We start from the raw sequence: 19720 nt of genomic DNA, 5'->3' as shown, positions 1-19720 counted from the left end.
GCAGGCGCTAAACCACTGAGCCACCCGGGGATCCCCTCATTATGGACTTTTAACCTCTGCCTCCTCACCTGTAAACAGGGACGGTAATGGTAACTTTTTCTGGTAGAGTTGTGAGGAGTCAAGCACTCAGAAGAGCATTTGCACGTAACTTGGCTACCTTTAATGTTTTCTCGGCGCAGCCCTTTCCTGGATCTCAGCCCACCCCACCGACGGGACCCGTGGGTGCAGGGGTAGAACACTGACACCTAGATCCCCACCCGACGCCTTACACTGTCTGCTCCGCCTCCTGCCGGGGCCTGGCGCCCGCTGGGGGGGGCCCACCTTGGACGCTGAGGCCCACGCAATGGCCCATTTAAGGACGGGAGGGGGCTGGCCCGAGAAGGCTCCGCCTTCGCGCTGAGGTCAGCGCGCACAGCTGCGTGTGACGCTCTGGTTGCTGCAGAGACGCCCCGCCCCCGCGCGGCGCTGCGGAACCGGAGCTCCGGGCGGCGTCGGCTTCGGCGCGGGAGGCGGCGAGGCCGGGGCGGCAGGAGCCGGCGCGGCGACCGCAGCGAGAGCGGTGGGGACGGAGCAGACCACGACGAAGGCGCACAGGCAGCCGGGCCGGGCCGGGCCACGGGGACAGCGGCCGCCGGGAAGCGGGCGGGAGGCCGGGCGGGCAGTGGGCAGCCGCCGAGCTGCGGAGCGACATGGTGCTGCTCAAGGAGTAGTGAGTGTCCGGCGGGCCGTGCGGAAGCGAGGAGGAAGGGAGAGTCGGGGATGACGACCAGGGAGCCTGATGGCCTGGCGGAGGGGATGCAGCGGCCGGCCGGAGCCCGAGGGGATGGAGAGCCATGGATGGCCCAGTAGGGGCTGAGGGGACCGTGAGGGCCGGACAGGGCCTGAGGTGGGGCCAGCGGGGATAGAGAGATACGGACAGCTCCTGAGGTCGGGCCTGAGGGACGGTGAGGGCCGAAAAGGCCTGAGAGGAGAGGCCAAGGGGACAGTGAGGGCTGGAAAGGGCCTGAGATGGGGTCAAGGGGACAGTGAGAGCCAGCAGAGCATGAGGAGGGGCTGAGGGGATGGAGATGCGGGGCGGCCCTGCAGCGGGGCTGATGAAGGGGCCTGCCAGAACTGCAGGAGTGGCAGAGGGCACTGGCGGGAGGAGGAGGAGTAGGCTGCGGGAACCAAGAACAGTTAGTTAGCTTCAGGAATGGAGCTGAGGTGATGGGGAGGAGTGCGAGGAGAACCTGGAGTATGAGGAGCCGCTACCTCAGGCATGAGGGGAAGGATCTCAATACGTGCACACAGGAAAAGCAGCAGGGAGTTAGGGCCAGGCTTGGGTGACAGAGGAAGGGTCCAGAAAGATAGCACAGGGGACCGGGACCAGTGGCATGACATGGTGCCCAAATGGTAGGTGAGGAGGAGGAGGTACTTGGAAAGAAGCTTAGGGTGTTTGCTTGGGACTTGGGGACACTTGGGTGAGGAGTCCAGAAAATACTGGGTAGGAACCGATTTGTGGGAGTTATAATGATGGACAAGGCTGGGATGTGACCAGGGTAGAGGGCAGTTTGGAAAGGCAATATGTTCGTGATTATATATAATAAGCATACATACTGGAGTGGGGCTTGGGGGAGCAGGGGCAGCTTCTCTCTGGGGTATTGTCAGTCTTGATGCAGAGAGAAGGAGAAATTGCTTTGAGGAATTGAGGAGATTCCCATAAAGCCATTAACTGAGGAAAGACAGTGAGGGATGAGGGAGTTCTTGAGTACTGACTGAGGTGGGAAATTAGTGACTTGTGGTAGGTGTTGCAAGGAAATAGGCTTGCTCCTGAAATCCAGGGGGTTGGATGACAGGTTGGGATGTTTAGATTGCCAAATCTTTCAAACACTAGATGACTGATCGCCCCCCGGCCTTGCCGCCTTCTCAGGGGCATGGTTCCAAGTAAACATTTCAAGACCTTTTTTCCCCCAAAGAGGAGAGACTGAATGTGTATGTGCAGAATTTACAGTGAAACTGCTTCCCTTGAGGGGGAAGGCAGGTGAGCAGCATTGGATCAAAAGCCCAGAAGTCCAGAAGTGGGAGATGTCCCAGTAGAGAGCAACTCGTAGAACTCTGTTGGTAGCCAGGCAGGTGTACAGAGGGCTGTTTCCATTTTGTCATTGAAGGCACTTTGCCCCATTCCATCTGGCTTGCTCCTTGGAGGTATTTAGGACATAGTGTGGAACTTTGGATAACAAAGGGAGAGGAGACCAGCATTACTTTGAAGCCCCTCCATTTCTGGTTCTTGACATCCAGGATGATGTTGTTCCAGAGCTCAGAGCTTTGTATGGTGAGGAAGAAGAACCTTGGATTACCAACAGGAGGAAGTTGTGGTACACTTTGGATTTTATTTTTTATTTATTTATTTATTTATTTATTTTTTAAAAGAGTTTATGTATTTGAGAGAGAGCAAGCAAGCAGGGTTTGGGGAGAGGGAGAGAGAGAATCTCAAGCAGACTCCACGCTGAGCACAGAGCCTGATGCGGGACTCAGTCTCAGGACCCCAATATCATGACCTGAGCCTATATCAAGAGTTGGATGCTCCACTGACTGAGCCACCTAGCGCTTGGATTTTAATCTTGACTATCTAGATAATAGGCTTTTCCCATTCTCCTGATTTTTATTTATTTATTTTTTCTGTTCCCAAATGAATCCTAGAGTCTGTAGAAACCTGTAGTTTTGTGAAGAAGGTCAGGCAGGGAAGGGACCTTCAGAGGAGATCTGAGTGAGTTCCTAAGAAAGGTCCTTCCTTCCCATTCTTTGTTTTTCTACCCTTGAAGCCTGCTAGGGGAAGGCCCAGGGTGCTGGGGATGCAGAGCCTGCTTGGCATCCACGCTTCCTTCCTGCCCAACTTGTGCCCTGCATGAGCCTGGGCGAGTGTGTGCATTTTGGGCAGGGGGCGAGGAGGGGGGCATCCGAGACACTTGGTTGTGGCTGCAGTGCTGCGGCTCTGGGAAGGGTAGAAGTGAAGGTCACACTGAAGTGAACACAGCTCCAGTCTCAGCCCAGCACTGCCCCTGTGGCCCTAGCCTTTGGAATTGCACTCTCTTGCTGCTGAAGTGGTTTTGCTCCTGAGGAGCCAGGGAGAAACATCTGGGCGTGCAGCCCTCATGTAAGCAGCGTCAGAGCATCCTGTCAGGAACTGGCTGATGCTGGTCTCCTTTTGGGGGAGACATGGTACCCACCAAGAGCCTGAAGTTTTCCCTGTTGGTTTTTATGATACTTCCTCTAACAGGATTCTCCTTGATTTGATGTCTCCAGATTCTTGGATGTGATTCTTCCTGCTGTTCTTGAAGATAAAAGGCGTATTGTTTTCTAGGAAGTTTTGTCTGAAGGTGCAGAAATTGTGGCCTCCAAGTTGAAAGTATTTTTCTGCACTGTCGGCTTTCTCTGATGGGAGGAGGGCATTTGTGGCAGCATCCAATAACCTGCAGGATTTGTGTTATTTGACTCATTCTGGAGGAGGAGGTTAGCAAACAGTAAGGACTGGAAGCCCATTTTGCTTTTCCTGCTACTTTTCTGTTCTGTGCCTTGCCTTTACTATGGTGTTTTTCTCAGACCCCTGTGTGCTTCTTGTTACCTGGGGGACCTTTGTAGATTTAGAAAATAGTGAGCAGACTATTTACCAGCCTGGAACACAGGTCTCAGTCGTCGGAGCCACTGCATAGCAAGAAGAACATAGCAGCTCATGCTTCACCAAGCGTGCAAGGTGCAGAAGGCTCCGGTGGGTTCCAGCTAAAGTCTGGGCACTGAGAATTTAAGCTTGGGATCTGGCTTGATTTGTATGAATAAAACCAAGTGTTTTTGTCTCAACTCTCTGACCTTAGAGCTTTGAACTGGGGCTTGGCGGTTGCTCTGCCACTAGCCCTCGTATCTCTGTGGAACTCCGACTGGTGTGGGACCTTGCTGGCCATGGCTTTTCTGTTAGGTTACTGGTGGTACCTCCAACAATTGGTGTTCGTTGAAAACGAAGGAGTCCATTGGGGTGCCTTTGGACAGCTTCTGCAGGTCAGGACACGAGTCGAGTGTCCGCTCTTGGTGCCTTTGTGACAGTAGTTTATATTGCATTGTCTTGCCCCAGAGCAGAGGTGGTTGGTTTGTGCTCTTAGGGTGATTAAGCTTTGAAGGAGCTTGGCCTCTTTCTAGCCTTCCACCTTGAGGGCTATTGTTAGGAGATTGGGCCCACAGAGATGAAATCCCCAGTACCTGATTCTTCAGGTCTGACTCCTCATCTTGGCTTCAGGAATTTGTAGGGATGGGTCCTCGTTTTGCTGGGAAAGATATTGAGGGAGGAGAGGGAGAAAAGAAGAGCTCCAAATGTGAGTCAGAGGCCTGGGAAGTAGCTGGTAGAGGGACAAGTTTGCACTGCATCACAGGGTTCTCAGTGGGACCTGAAGGGCACAGATGATCCTGCCTCAGAGCACTCAGGGGGCCATTCTCTACTGGGTTTTTGACAGTGAGTATATGTCATGTGCAACCAAACATTTAATACTGTTCTAAGACAATGCTGTAAGAGCCCTGGGTGGACTTCAGAGTCTGAAGTTGATACTGTTTTCTCTCTCTTATAGTCGAGTCATCCTGCCTGTGTCTGTAGATGAGGTAAGTTCTTTTTTTTTTCTTTTTAATTCATAGTTGTGTATAATTGCTTGTGACCATTAGCTGTGTTGGGCTCCAAGTAACCCATACTCTTCATGTGGTTTTCATAGCTGTTCTAACTTAGAGATCATTAGTACTCAATGAAAATTTCCCTGGTGCCACTTTCTGTTGAAGGAAGACCTTTATTTTTTATATCTGTGCAACCTCCCTTAGTTGGCCTGCTAGGTAACTTTGAATAGAGATCAAATGAGTCCGTTTTACCTGCTAGGACTGTGCCTGTTTGGGGACAATTTTTTTAGGATTGAATGTGTGAGGGGATTTCTGCGACCTCCATGACTCGACTGGGAAATGTGCATGGCTCTCTCTGGTTGTGCAACAAACCAGTAGGGCAGGAAATCTCCGAGGCCCTCCCTGTCTACACTCTAGGTGACTGCTGCTGGGAAGACCAAGGCCAGAATCCTTTTTACAGAGGGCCGGGAATAACAAATGGGCTTGGCTTGCCCTCTGTCCTTTTATGGTTTTAGGCCCAATGTTCCTGTTTATGGGGACCTGGCAGGATTTGCCACAAGAAGGTTCATAGGCCACGCTGACTCAGAATAGTCTCTTGGACAGCAGAAAACTGTCATAGAGCCTCCCTCGTCCCACCACTTTGAATTTCCTCCACTCTCCTCTCCTGGCATAGTCTGTTCTTTGCACATCCCACCCCCCCATCCCCATCCCCCCAGCTTCTAGCCAGGCTCCAGTTTGGGTGAAGTATGTCAGCCAGTGTGGTGCCTTCAGTCTTTCCTGTGGTGTCAGCATGAAGCTGCTGTGATAACTTACACTCTGATCCAAATATGAAATGGACCTTTGAAAAATGAAATCAGGCCAACAGAGCCTGCAGCATGCTTTTTTTTTTTTATAAAGATTTTATTTATTTATTCATGAGAGACAGAGAGAGAGAGAGGCAGAAGGAGAAGCAGACTCCATGCAGGGATCCCGATGTGGGACTCGATCCCGGAACTCTGGGATCATGCCCTGAGCCAAAGGCAGACACTCAACTGCCAAGCCACCCAGGTGTCCCATGCAGCATGCTTTAGATGACACAAATATCCCACCTTCTTGACCCCAAAAGGGGTGGGTTGGCATTAACCCCCTAGAGGATTGTCTCCAGTGATGGGCTACACTCTGATAAGAGCTGTGGCAATCTGGGGGAAGGAGCCAGAGGTTGGCCTCAAATATGCTCTGGGAGTTTTGGGAACATAGATGTTGCTGTCTTGGAGGCACCTGACATGTCCCTGGGCTCTGGGAACTATATGCTTAGGCTGACAGGTATTGGCCTAGGGGTCCTATTAACCCACCTTTTTGGGGGGCCTTGCTCTCTTTGTGAAAAATAGAAGTAGTGATTTTCCAAATCAGGAGGCCAAGCAAGAAAGCCCAGCATGTCCCTTGCCCTGAAACTCAGCACTTCGAGGTCCAGTAATTCTCTCTCTGCTGTACGGGATGATCCTACCTGCCAGGCAGGAAGATGTCTCCCAAAACTCAGGGGTACCTCAATGTGGCATTTTGCGATGGAGTGGATCTTTTCATAGGAAGTATCTCGATGGAACCAGGGTGGAAATGTTTCTGAGAAGCATGGCCAATCCAGAAGAGCCAGCACTGTTTGGGAGCTATATTGGCTACTCTGCACTAAGCCTGTATTGGCTACTTATGATGGGGCCAAAAATGGAGAGCACCTGCAATTGGCAAGTTTTTTGTAGTATTGAGGGAAGTGATGGAGCAGAGTAAAGAGCCTAAAGTCTAAGTGGAAGCTTGCCAAGTAAACGCTTGGTATTATTCATCTCTCCACCTGGGAATGGTCAACCTGCTCTCAGCTAGAAACCACTACTGAGAAAGCAAGTGCATGGCCTGGGCAGGGTGAAGCAGGAGCTGCTTTTCTAAGATTTTTTATTTTGAAGTAATCTTTATGCCCAATGTGAGGCTTGAACTTAAAAACCTAGATTGAGAGTTGCACACTCCACTAACTAAGCCAGCCAGGCACCCTGGAGCTGCTTTTTTTGATGACTTGAACCTTAGTTCCAGAAGATTAGAACATCTCGAATGGAGAAGCCAAAAAAGAAATGAGTAATGGGGATCCCTGGGTGGCGCAGCGGTTTGGCGCCTGCCTTTGGCCCAGGGCACGATCCTGGAGACCCGGGATCGAATCCCACATCGGGCTCCCGGTGCATGGAGCCTGCTTCTCCCTCTGCCTGTTTCTCTGCCTCTCTCTGTCTCTCTCTGATGACTATCATAAATAAATAAATTTTAAAAAATTAAAAAAAAAAAAAAAAGAAATGAGTAATGATCAGCCTTTTCAGTCTTTATCAATAGCCCCAACCTGACTCCTGGTTCCCCTGGGAACAGCCCAGCATCATGTGACTGTTGTAGTCACTTCCTAATTGAAGACCTTGAGTTGAGGCCCTCTGGGCTTGCTTGCTTTACATTAATTAATTAATTAATTAATTAATTAATTAATTAATTAATGTAATCTCTGCACCTAATGTGGGGCTTGGGCTCGAACTCATGACCTTGAGATCAAGGGTCTCCTGCTCCTCCCACTGAGCCAACCAGGTACCCCTCCTCAGGTCTTTTTAATGTAGGTTAGGAAAAAGAAGAAAGAAAAAAAAAAAAAGAAAAGAAAAAGAAAAAGAAGAAAGAGAAAAGAGAAGGCCATGGCTTTATAGCCATCTTGATGATCTGAATCAATATTTTGGGGTGGAATTAGCTTCTCTCTGGCCAGAGCCTTTGGCCTAATATGGACCAGGGTTTCCTAGGCATTCTGTTGCAGAGCAAGAAAGCCCTGGCTGTTTGAAGGGTGTGTGCACCAGTGGTTCCTGGCTTAGATAGGCCCACTCTTTCCCTGTGGGCAGAGCTGGTTTACTTCCCATTTCCACAGATTTGTGCTACCATCCCCCTGTGGTACCTGGGATGACAGGGTCATATAGTGAGACCCACAGCTGTGCCAGTTCGTCACAGTGATGTTTCATGTCAGTGTCTTGTGCCCACCTGCTACATCTTCCTGAGCTCCCTCTCCCAGGTTGCCAAAGTGATAGTCTCTGTTTTTCTTAGCTGAGTGTCTTAGTTCTTTGGGACAAGGGCAGGCACCATTGACCAAGGCCTGAGGAGGCTGGAATCCCAGTCTTCTTGGGTCTCTTCATCTGATTTAATGGTCTGACCTCCCACCCTTATCTCAATGTGGCTGCTTTCTGCTTTCCCAGTGTATGGAGCCGCTATGCCACAGGGAACCCTTTGACATAAAAAATGTCCCTCAAAAAAAAAATAAAAATAAACAAATAAACAAATAAACAAATAAAATAAATAAATAAATAAATAAATAAATAAATAAATAAATAAAGTGTCCCTCACTTGTAGCTTATGGCGGCCAGTCTTACTTAACCCCTTTGGATTAACAAAACTGCCTTCACTTGTCTCATTGGGATTAAAGGATCAGAATATCAAGAGAGATTAAGGGGGAAGATGCCAGCCCAACAGAATGATCCTCTTAGAGCCTGCCCTCTGATTCCTGCATCTGATGAGGAACCAAATGAAGGGATTAGTCTCTGCCTGCCCCCCACCCCCCCTCAGCAGAACCACCAGTTTACAGACAACCCAGTCCCCTCCACCAGGCCCTTTCTTTAGCCTGCTGCCCTTTAGGATTGCTGAGTTAGGGGTTAGACGTTCTTATGACTTTTCTCTAAAACAGAATTAGTGCTCCTTCTTAGGACCCCCTGGCTTAGCCAAACTCTGACCCACTTGATAGAGGTTTTCATTTTGCCTCAGCCAGGGGGTGAACTTGGAAAGGCACCCAGACAGCTTGGTGCTCCCTGGGGGCATTGAGGCAGCACTGATGTTGCTCAGGATTAGTAAGGTCAAGGTGACTGGCTCTCACCCAGATGTTCCTCTTTATGGGATTAACTGAGCCTTGATCACTTTCCTGGGCCTTTCCTTGGCATTTTGTACTGGGTTTTTACTTTGGAAGTTAGGGCTCTTTCTATTTCATGGTGAACAGTGAATTGTGCTGGTGTGCTGTTTCCCCTTCCAGACTTCACCCAGAAATTTCCCTGCAGTGCTTATGAAGCTGCCTAGAAAAGCAGGCTTCCAAGATGAAGCAGCTCTGGAAACTGCCTCTGCTCCTTGCTGTTGCCGACAGTGGTTTAAGTGGCAGCTGCCCAGAGAGGCAGCCTCTCTATTTTAATCTCAACGGGTGGAAAACCCTTGTCTGTCACTCCTGGGAGTACTGGGGCGTTTGGGGAGGGGATGTAGCCAGTGAGGAAAACCTTGACACCCGCAGTACAATTAAATACCTTTTTTCCCTCGTACTCCTAAGCTGTCATGCCTGGTGGTATTGGTGGTGATAGGGAGAATGCATCCTTTGCCTTACATGTAATTTCCTGCATTAATTGTTGCTGTCCGTTCTTTTTGTCTTATTTTTCCCTCTGAACAGCTTCCCTCAAAGAGGAGGGAGCAGAAGGGCCAGGCCTGGGCAGTGCCCGGTCATTGGTCCCAACACTGAGTTGGCCTGAGGGAGTTAGAGGAGGCCAGTAATCTTGACTAGTGACTTGACAGGGTGGCCTATGACCCAAATAAAGGAAAACTAGGTTCTTGCCATCTAGTAAGATGGCAACACAGAGAGTATACTTGTCAAATTGGGATTAGTACATACTGTGGGGTGGGAATCTTTGTTATCCAATATAGGAAGCAGGGCACTTGCTTCAGCCGTACCGGGAATCTGGAAAGCATCAGGTTTGGTTGCCTGCAAGACTGTTCTCTGAGTTGCTGGCAGGGTGATGAGCTGCCCAACACTGGAGAAAAAACAAGTAGATGAGCCAGTTTCAGAAGAGGTTGTGGGGGATCCCTGGGTGGCGCAGCGGTTTGGCACCTGCCTTTGGCCCAGGGCGCGATCCTGGAAACCTGGGATCGAATCCCACGTCGGGCTCCCCGTGCATGGAGCCTGCTTCTCCCTCTGCCTGTGTCTCTGCATCTCTCTCTCTCTGTGTGTGACTATCATAAATAAAAAATAAAATAAAATAAAAGAAGAGGTTGTGGATTTCTTTTTTTTTTAAAGATTTTATTTATTTATTCATAGAGACACATGGGGTGGGGGGGAGGGGAGAGAGGCAGAGGGAGAACAGGCCCCATGCAGGGAGCCCAACGTGGGACTTGATCCTGGGTCTCCAGGATCATACCCCAGGCTGCAGGCGGCGGTAAACCGCTGTGCCACCGGGGCTGCCCGAGATTGTGGATTTCACAGAGCACTGGGCAACTTTCTTTGACAAGAAGTCATGTGTTAGGATCTGTTTAAATGAATGGGATAAAGAGACTTCTAGCAGCCAACCAAGATCTTGTTTTAGGGTCTTAATACCAGAGGCAGGTTCAGGGAAAAAGCTACCTTGGACTCTATAATGTGTTTTCTGGATGGTGATGTGAGGTTAAGCATATTCACCTGCCTCCTTAAGCCTTGATGGAGGATATAAAAATGGGAAGGATTAAATTAAACACATCTGACAACTAAAGAGAGGCCATGGAGCAGTGTTCATAGTTGCTGTAGGATTCGGGCAAGGTCCCATGTGGAACTGCAGAATGAGGTTTTGGATGCAGAGGAATCCCAGAGTGATCTAACTGGATGGTTACTGGCAACTAGACCATGTGCACCTGTTGAGAAGATTCTGCATTGACAATAACTCCTGTTTCATTGTTCCTTTAGTATCAAGTAGGGCAGCTGTATTCTGTGGCTGAGGCCAGCAAAAATGAAACGGGCGGCGGTGAAGGCGTGGAGGTCCTGGTGAATGAGCCCTATGAGAAGGATGGTGAGAAAGGCCAATACACACACAAGATCTACCACTTACAGAGGTATGTGGCTGAGCAGCATAGCCAAAAGGCAGCCAGGTATTGAAGTGGAGATTATGGATAATTGGGGGTGTTTCTGGGTTATTAGCTGGTTTCTTAGGTTGCTTCACCTGTAAGAGTGGGTGTAAGTGGCACTTCTTTGCTCATTTAAGTTTTTTTTTTTTTTTTTTTTTAAGAAAATACTTGCCTCAACCAGGCTCTTACTCCTCAGAGGTGGTAGCATTTGGTTTCTTAGTATTTACTTTCTTAGTTGTCTATGAATATAGGGGTGTGTGTGTGTGTGTGTGTGTGTGTGTAAATGGGTGTTCCATTTCATTTATTATTCTCTTACATACATGTGATCAAACTATACATATGATTCTTGACTTTGCTCCTTTGTTACCTGTAATACCATAGCTGTCATTCAGTGTCAGCATATTCTCTCCTATTCTTTTAGAATATGTTATACAGATGTGCTATAGCCCATTTCACCAGTCCTCCCTTGGTAGATATTTATAGTAATTTCCAGATGTTTACATACAGTACTCATATAACATTCCTCCTGCACAAATCTTTTGCTGTACTTATGTGTATAAATTTATAGTAAGTGCTCCTAAAAGTGAAATTGTGGGGCAGGGAGTATTTTAAATTCTGATACTGTGAAATCAGTTACCAGAGAAATTTTGGCACCTTTATGTGGATCAAAGGCATAAATATTTAAAAGTGAGTCTGATTTATATACAAAATCCATAGCAAACCATACAAATTTGCTGAATCTCTAATTAAAACAGTAATATTTCAGGAAATTATAAGCTGACGTAAAGGACATCGAAAGCCATAGTAAACATACAGCAGCTTGAATGGAAGTTGAACCAAGCTAGTCTTAGAAACTATCCAGTATTGGAAAGAGTAAACCTGAAGTATATATTTTTAACAGTGCTAAAGTGTACATAACACAAAAATCACCATTTTTACTATTTTTTAAAAGATTTATTTATTTGAGAGAGAGAGAGCAAGGGGAGGAGCGGAGGGAGGGAGAATCCTTTTTTTTTAATTTTTTATTTATTTATTTATTTTTATTTATTCATGAGAGACACACACAGAGAGAGAGAGGCAGAGATACAGGCAGAGGGAGAAGCAGGCTCCATGCAGGGAGCCTGATGTGGGACTTGATCCCAGGACTCCAGGATCACACCCTGGGTCAAAGGCAGGCGCTAAACCGCTACGCCACCCAGGGATCCCGGGAGGGAGAATCCTAAGCAGACTCTGAGCCAAGTGAAGAGCCCCCCAAAGGGCTTGATGCCATGACCCTGAGATCACAACCTGAGCCGAAACCAAGAATTGGACACTTAACTATCTGTGCCACCTAGGTGGCTCCTCCTCCCTCCCTCCCTCCCTCCCTCCCTCCCTCTCTTTCTTTCTTTCTTTCAGCATTTTTTTTAGCATTTTTTTAAAAGTTCAGTGGTAATAAATACATTCACATTGCTGTGCAACATAAACCAGAATTTTATGTTATTTTATTTTAAAGATTTTATTCATTTATTTGACAGAGAGCACAAGCAGGGGGAATAGCAGAGGGAGAGGGAGAAGCAGACTCCCCACTGAGCAGGGAGCCTGACATGGGACTCGATCCCAGGACCCTGGGATCATGACCTGAGCCATAGGCAGATGCTTAACCCACTGAGCCACCCAAGTACCCCCAGAATTTTAATTTATAGTCACTGAACTGAAAATTATTTTCACTCATTTTCATGTGGTAAAATCTCTGATTTAGTGTAGTCTGATGCTGTGGAGATGTAAAAGTGCTAGCTCAGAGGAGCCACAGATTTTGTGAGTGCTGGAACCAGGAGGAGAGCAACACTGTGAAGTGGGGGAAATTTCACCGTGATCCTGTTTCCTTGCCATTGTTCTCTTTTTTCCTCCATGTCTCCTCTTCATCCTCCTCCATCCCTACTCTGAGTTGACTACCAGCCAATCCTTACTGAGCCATTAGCAATTGATTAGCATAAGGCTCAGGATATGCCTTTCTCATAATGCATTTGTGTTTTTTGTGCACAGGAGGACTTTGCAAACAGGTTGGTAGAAGACTTATGACTCAGTTGGTCCATCTAGAGTGTCAGGAGGTCTGTACACATGAAGGTGGGACTTGTCTTACCCTCTTCTTTAAAAGAGGGGTAAACTTTGAGCTGCCACTACCACTCGTTATTTAATTCCAAAGCACTCAACTGCAAAAACCAAATCAAAACCAGCAGTGCTGAATGCCCTGATCACCTCTCCTCGTTAGAATCAGAACCTTCCTGTCAGCCATCTATTGCCCCAGTCAGAACCATGGGTTCCCCACCACCCTCTTCCTCATCCCTTGTATCAGCTCAAGTCCTTTTGACTCCATTTCCTTAGTATCTCCAGCATTTCCATTTCCTTCCATCATCTCTTGGATTACTAAAGTGGCTTCTAACTGCTCGCCCTGCTTTCCATTTCTCTGCACAACTTTGAGTGTTCTGTCCAAAGGTAGATATGTTGGTGGCTTAAATAGATCTGGATGGCTTTCCTTTGCCCATAGGATAAAATCCATACTCCTTCTTGACATAACTTACAAGATCTTTTATGACCCAGCCTCTGCATGTTCTTTTATATTCCCTGCCTCATACCTTACATCAGCTACTCCAAACTTCTCTCTCTTTCTCCCAGCTTTTCCCACCCCATTCCCATCCTTTTATCTAGCTCAGGTCTACTCATGTTCTACTCTGTGTATTCTTTTAGTTCTTACTTTCCCTGAGGAGCCTCCCACACCATGTTGTTCCAGTGTTCTGTCCCCCAGAGCCCTGTGCTCACCCACTGTGGCACACACTTAACAGTGCTGTCCTCTGCCTGGTTAGATGGACTTCCCACTAGAATGTAAGCTCCATGAAGTCAGGAGCCATGTCTTTGTGATTTCTGTAAGTATCCTGGTGCCTGGCACACAGGAGACTTACTTGAATGAGTGTGGCAGTGAGTGAATGAATCTCAAAAGGTTGCTCTGAGTGCCGGGCTTTGCTCTTTTGTGTTAAGGCCTCAGGCACTAAAGTTGAGGAGATTGTTGGAGCCTACTAAAGACTGCATAGATTACCAGTTAAAAACTAGGGAAGAGGAATATTTGCTCCTTAAAAAAAAACAGGTTCATACTGTATATGCTGTTCTGTAACCTGAGATAAAAAGAATTGATTAGAAGAAATATTTTGTCCTGGGAGACAGATGGCCCTGAAGCCCTCCTGGCCTCCCAGAACTGATAATGGCAGATCAGATAATCTTGGATTTCATATTCCAAGTCCGTCAGCCAGACAATGTGGCCTGTAAACCTAGACTGGTCCACTCTTGAAGGTATGCCATCCTTGCAGTATGTAGTATCTCATCCCGGGCCTGGTGAGCTCAGAAAAAATGGGTCATGATAATGTAAGAACCGATAAGCCATGGCAGGTAGCCAAAGGTCCCACCTGTTCTCCTGTTCTGATGGGTGGTGAGGTACTGGGATGAGTTTTGGGTGGATGTTAGTAGCCTGATGAACTTGGGTGTCAGGCTTCAGCTGGTAGCTTCTCACACAGAAGGGTAACCTGCTTATCTCGTGGAAACTTGCTTGCCAGTGCCACTGAAGCAGCTGGAGCTGTGGCCCGAAGAATGTGATGTAAAAGTCCATTGTCTTCTCTCTTCTCCATTCCTCTTCATAACCCCTTTTTCTTACCACAGCAAAGTGCCCACGTTTGTTCGAATGCTAGCCCCAGAGGGAGCCCTGAATATACATGAAAAAGCATGGAATGCCTACCCTTATTGCAGAACTGGTAAGTGCAGACCTGGCCAGAAGCTGGAGTTTGGGCCCCAAGGTAGACAGAGGGTATGGTCAAGTAGGCCCCAAAGGGGGCAGTGAATTAGGGCTGGGTGCCACCTTCATTTTCCAGATTAAGCCAATGAAAGGATGAACTTGGGGAACCCCCTCAGGCTGGTGGTGAGTGTGTGTGTTGTCTAGTTCAATTTGGCAGCCAGCTGAGTGGGAACCACCTGTAGTTGTCACAGCCTGCGATGGTACAGAACTAGCCTCTCTTGGAATGGTATAATAAATATGATTGCTTTTACCGATTACAGAAGTAGTGTTCTCTCTGTTTAAATTGTGGAAACTACATACAAACAGAAGAAAATAATCACCCAGGATCCTTCCATTTCTAGATAGTCACTGTTGACATTTTAGTGTCTTTTTATAATCCTTATATGTGTATTTCCAGACACATTTTTAAGACAGATTTTAAATTAAATCATACTAATTATTAGATTTATTTTTTATAAAAAAAAAGATTTATTTTTTATTTAGAATTTTTTCCGTGTCATTATGTAGTCTACTGTTTTTTTAGATCTGTAATATCTGCATAGTATTCCATTCTATCAGGGTACTATGATCTTACTAAACCACTCACTTGGGACACCTGGGTGGCTCAGCGGTTGAGTGTCTGCCTTTGGCTTGGGGCCTGATCCTGGATTCCCGGGATCGAGTCCCACATTGGGCTCCTTGCATGGAGCCTGCTTCTTCTCCCTCTGCCTTTGTCTCTGCCTCTCTTTCTGTGTCTCTCATGAATAAATAAATAAATAATCTTTTAAAAAAATAAGCCACTCACTTATTGTTAGATCCTGAAATTTCCAGTTTCATGTAATATATTTGGGTTTTGCTTGGAAAGCAGCTTTGCGGCCAAGGAGCTCTTGAGAGAGGCAGTCATAGGAAAGGACCTCTAAGGGTGACTTTCTTGCCCTGGGGGGAGGGCCAGGCCTAGACACCAAGAAAATGTAGCAACGAAATCCTGATTTGTTGAGGAAAAGTTAAAGTAAACCTAATTTTTTATGACAAAAGATTCAGAAGCAGTTATCCCCTAAATATATAACACATAGAATATGCATGTCACATTTGAGAGGTGTAGGAGATGAAGAGTGGGGAGGTCACTACTAAGGGCCCTGAACTGATGGCTTACACAAAATCAGCATGTTCTATAGTTTAAGGTGGGAGTAGGGGTGAAATTATTGTCCCAATAATCTTGGCTAGTCCCTTATCTGGGTTTTCTGGAAAGGAAAGACTAAAGGAAGAGAACTTTCCATTCTAGACATTTTGGGATTCCCTTTGAGTAGTTTGGACTCTTAGCTTTTTAGGATTCCTAGATCTTGAGGGCTAGTACTGATCCATGTCCATGATGGGGTGGGGTTGGGGGGGGGGCAGTCCTTAGCATTCTCCTGGAACTTGACACGAATGGCCTTTCCTCTAGCCAGCTGACATTTGTTGGCATAGGCAGTCTGGCTCTGAGGCTCTCCTGCCAGCCTCTACTTACGTGTACTGTTACATATTTGTTGGACTCCCTAAATTGTGTCTGGTGAGTATGCTCCACCTATGTAGTCCTTATCCTGTGGACTTTGGGAATGACTAAAGTCTAGAGCACAATGATTGTTCTCTTCAATCCTCAGTGGCCCTACAGAGGTTCAAGAACCTTGGATCAGGAGTTGTACAATCATGGGTGGAACCTGGGATATATGTAGCACTTACAGTTTCAGTGATGTAGCTGAAAATGCAAACATCTCTGCTCCTTAAACATTGAGCAGGAAGTTGTTAAGTTCTTGGAAAGGAGATAAGCACACACTTTCTTTAAAGACAGTGTGCACTGTGCCTGGGTGTGTCTGGTCTAAGGCCAAAGGTGAATTTTCTTTATATCCAGGATGGTTGCCATAGAGCATGTGTCATAAGAACCGTAACCAACTTGGCATAACGGAAGCCAACAGATAGCATGGACTCTTCCATGACTGAGTCAGTGTTCTGTAAACAGGTCTTGTGCCGGCTGAGAGATGCCTCTGTCCTCTGTGTCATACTACAGCTGACACGGGCATTTTTCTAGATATAAAGTATTCATTCACACATAGTGCTGATCCTTGGCCAAAAGAAGAAAAATATAATTTCTAAATATTCAGTGAAGAGGAGAAGCAGGGAGTAGGGGAAGGAAGGTGTTTTTTTCAGTGGGCGCCAGCCTCATGGTGAGAACCCTCCATTATATAGAATCAATACGTTGAATCTTAGATCTGCCTTATTAGACATTACTCTTTTAAACTCAGAGATAGAGGAGCGCCTGGGTGGCTCAGTCGGTTAAGGATCTGCCTTCAACCCAGGTCATGATCTCAAGGTCCAGGGGTTGGGCCCCACATCAGGTTCCCTGCTCAGTGGGGAGTCTGCTTCTCCCTCTGCCCGCTACCCCCCAACTTGTGGGCTCTTTCTCTCTCTCTCTGAAATAAATGGATAAAATCTTAAATAAGTAAACTCAGAGGTAGAAGTCAGAAGGCTACTTTCCAGTCCCCTGTGGGGATTGGTGGGAGAAAGATCAGTAGTTCAAACTCCTTAGCTTGGCTGCAGTAGATTAAAGTTTGAGGTGAAAATGGATAAAGGGGCATAGGGTAAAAGTCTACATGTCTTTTAGAAGGCTCTGCTCTTACTCTAAATGGAACAAAAACGGATTTGTAATACTCTGCTATCAGCTTTTTCTGTCCTCTTACCTTCTTTCTTTCTTTTTCTTTCTTCCCCCTGCTGATGGGTTGGGACAGGAAGAGAGGATAAGAGGGGGCTTGGCTGTGAATGAAAATAGGAAGAGGGAGATAAATGTTTCTCCTTCTGTGTCTACCTCTAACCTTTAACCCTGGCCTGAATGCATCTCACTGAGCCATGGTTTTAAAGTACCTTATTAGTCTTATTTGGAGAGCAGTATTTCCCAACTGCAAAGGATTTCCTGATATACCCAGGGTTGCAGTTTGAAGAAAAGGAATTTTTTTTTTTTTTTTAAGGGACCTGGGGTCACGCCCTTCGCCGAAGGCAGAGGCCCTACTGCTGAACCACCAGGCGTCCCAGGAAATGGTCTTAATTGGTTGGGGGAGATTGTTTGGTTGCCCAGGTTTGTTAGAGGCCAGGGAGGGTCAACACCCTCATAGGTTCAGAAACCTAGTTTGTCAGAACTGAGTGGATCCTTTTCTTAGGGTCTAGGAAAGACTAATGTATGAAAACCCCAAATGCCAATATAGTAAGTTATATCGAAATACAGAATTACTAATGACACTAGATGTTCCTGTTTGCTGATTAGGGTGTTCTTCCCTTGTGAACTCTTCTACCTGGGAAACCAAAGTATATTCAGAATGCCACCATGTAGTGGAAATGCCCATTTGCTTAAATGATCAGACTCCTGTATGATTGATTAGCACATTCTGTCCCTACAGAGGCCAGACTTAGAAGATTGCTTGGAGAATGTGGATTCAGAATCAGGTGGTTAGTTGGGGAACCTTAATGGCTCCTGTCATCAGACTGGGCCTGGCTAACACCACTGTCTCTATTCTGCGGATGGGGCTGCTAAATGTGCCACATAGGCAGCCGGAGGCCATGGCCACCAGTACAGCACAGGAGAATTTCTGCCAACCTGGCCTCTTTGGACTTCCATTCAGTAGATATCATACCCACCATTTCCTTTTATGTTAACTGATTTTCTCCAAGCTGATAACAGGGCAATTACGTCAATAGGCTGTGTAATTATAATCTTAACCTGGTACTTTCTTGCAAATATCTTTTATCAGATACAGGGAAATGACTAGTAGTCTCTTGGATTGTTTCTATACAAGGCAGACTTTATCCCTTATATTCAAACCTTTCTGCATCTTTTTTTTTTTAAGATTTTATTTATTTATTCATGAGAGACACACACAGAGAGAGGCAGAGACACAGGTAGAGGGAGAAGCAGACTCCCTATGGGGAACCCGATGTGGGACTCGATCCCGGAACCCCCAGGATCACACCCTGAGCCAAAGGCAGATGCTCAACCACTGAGCCACACAGGCACCCCATCCTTTCTGCGTCTTAATCTCAGCAGTAACCTTAGTTTTAGTTTTGGAGTTACAGAATTTGACTGTTAGCCCCATAAATGTCCAATATGGCTGTTAGAAACTGAGATAACTCTTAAGCTCAGAGGGTACAGAGTGAGCTAGACTGTTGTCAGGAGGAGAGCTGGTTTGTTCCCCAGTGACATTAGAGCTGCAGTCATTTTCTCTGATAAATAATTGAACTGTGCTTTCCAAGGGGGTCTCGTTACAATGAGCAGGAGTGCAGAGGGTGCGAGGTTTGGTTACAGTGAGAGGAAGTGTGCAGAAGGCAGATGGACAGTGCCTGGCCAGAAGTGACCTCTCTGGGCTACAGGAGGTGGTGGGACAGCAGGTGATGCTCTGAGGGCAGAGTAGTGGGTCTCAGTGCTTCGGAGCAGCAGAGCCAGTCCCCTTTCCTTGCCCAGCTGGAGAGTCCCTTGGGGACAGATAGTGGTGTCACTGTATTGAAATTCCGGATTGGGTCTCTTGGGACTTCTGTGTGAGGGGAACTTGAAGTTGGTACATTTGAGGTACCAGATGCACCTGCAGGGCTTGAAGGGCGCCTGTGGACTAAGCCCCAGGGAGGGGAGAACTCCTTCCTGCCATGCTCCCTGGGGGTGAGGGGTAGTTACTCAGCTTCATTAATCTTTTTCTCTCTTCTTTCCACGTCCTTGCCTTGGAGCAGTTATTACGGTAAGAATTCTTGATGGGGGGTGGGGAGGGATGGTGGAAGGGTTGTAAAGGATCTTTAAGAAAAGAAGAAATAAAAATGTCACTGCCCTGGAGGTTCCTGGGTATTCCTGTCTGTCAGGAGGCTGGCGTTGGTGAAGCTTCATCTTTTTGCCCCTACTGAGAAATCTGGCAATTGGCAAAGTAGTCTCTGGCCTAAAGCCCCATTGGCATGTGGGGTAGGTCCTGCAGTTGGGGCTGTGGGTCTCATGTGTGCAAGATGACCCAAGGCTCTCCCCTGCCCTTCCCATGTCATGCCTTCTCAGGATTTATGAAACTAGCTCAACTGACCTGATTGTGGCTTTCCCACGTGTGCATCTGCGCACCCCAGGGAATGCTGGCCTTTGGCAAAATTTGAAGTCATCAGGGTGTCTTTTCTGTGTCCACCCCCTGTGTCATCACCCCTTCTTTCCACCTTTCAGCACCCTCATCCAGGTGCCTGTCCCTGCTGCCAAATGGAGGCGGCTTCTGCCAACCTAAATTCTGCCGTGGAATTCAGAGGTTAATATGTGCCTCATTCAAGTAGCATCCCATTTTTAAACAGAACTAAGGAAGCACTGAGGGTTCAGTTGATGAGGAGAGAACTTCAGGCCTCAGCAAAAGGCTGGCTGGTGGATGGGGTGCTGGTGAACATTTGGTTGAG

At 47.2% G+C, this 19720-nt stretch overlaps 1 protein-coding gene across 1 annotated transcript in view; it reads left to right on the top strand.

Moving 5' to 3' along the window:
- The first annotated feature begins 449 nt into the window (after nucleotides 1-449).
- The window catches only part of PITPNA (phosphatidylinositol transfer protein alpha), a 42389-nt gene continuing 23118 nt past the window's right edge, over nucleotides 450-19720 (top strand). The window contains exons 1-5 of the mRNA XM_055316402.1: nucleotides 450-709; nucleotides 4590-4620; nucleotides 10340-10485; nucleotides 14182-14273; nucleotides 19034-19041. Coding sequence (XP_055172377.1) covers nucleotides 690-709; nucleotides 4590-4620; nucleotides 10340-10485; nucleotides 14182-14273; nucleotides 19034-19041 — 297 coding nt within the window. The 5' untranslated portion in view covers nucleotides 450-689. The remainder of the gene's footprint in view (nucleotides 710-4589; nucleotides 4621-10339; nucleotides 10486-14181; nucleotides 14274-19033; nucleotides 19042-19720) is intronic.

The sequence above is a fragment of the Nyctereutes procyonoides genome, unplaced genomic scaffold (assembly GCF_905146905.1).
Source record: "Nyctereutes procyonoides isolate TBG_1078 unplaced genomic scaffold, NYPRO_anot_genome, whole genome shotgun sequence".
Classification (NCBI taxonomy): Eukaryota; Metazoa; Chordata; class Mammalia; order Carnivora; family Canidae; genus Nyctereutes; species Nyctereutes procyonoides.
Note: the sequence above shows the minus strand (reverse complement) of the source record. Positions and strands in the feature narration are given on the sequence as shown.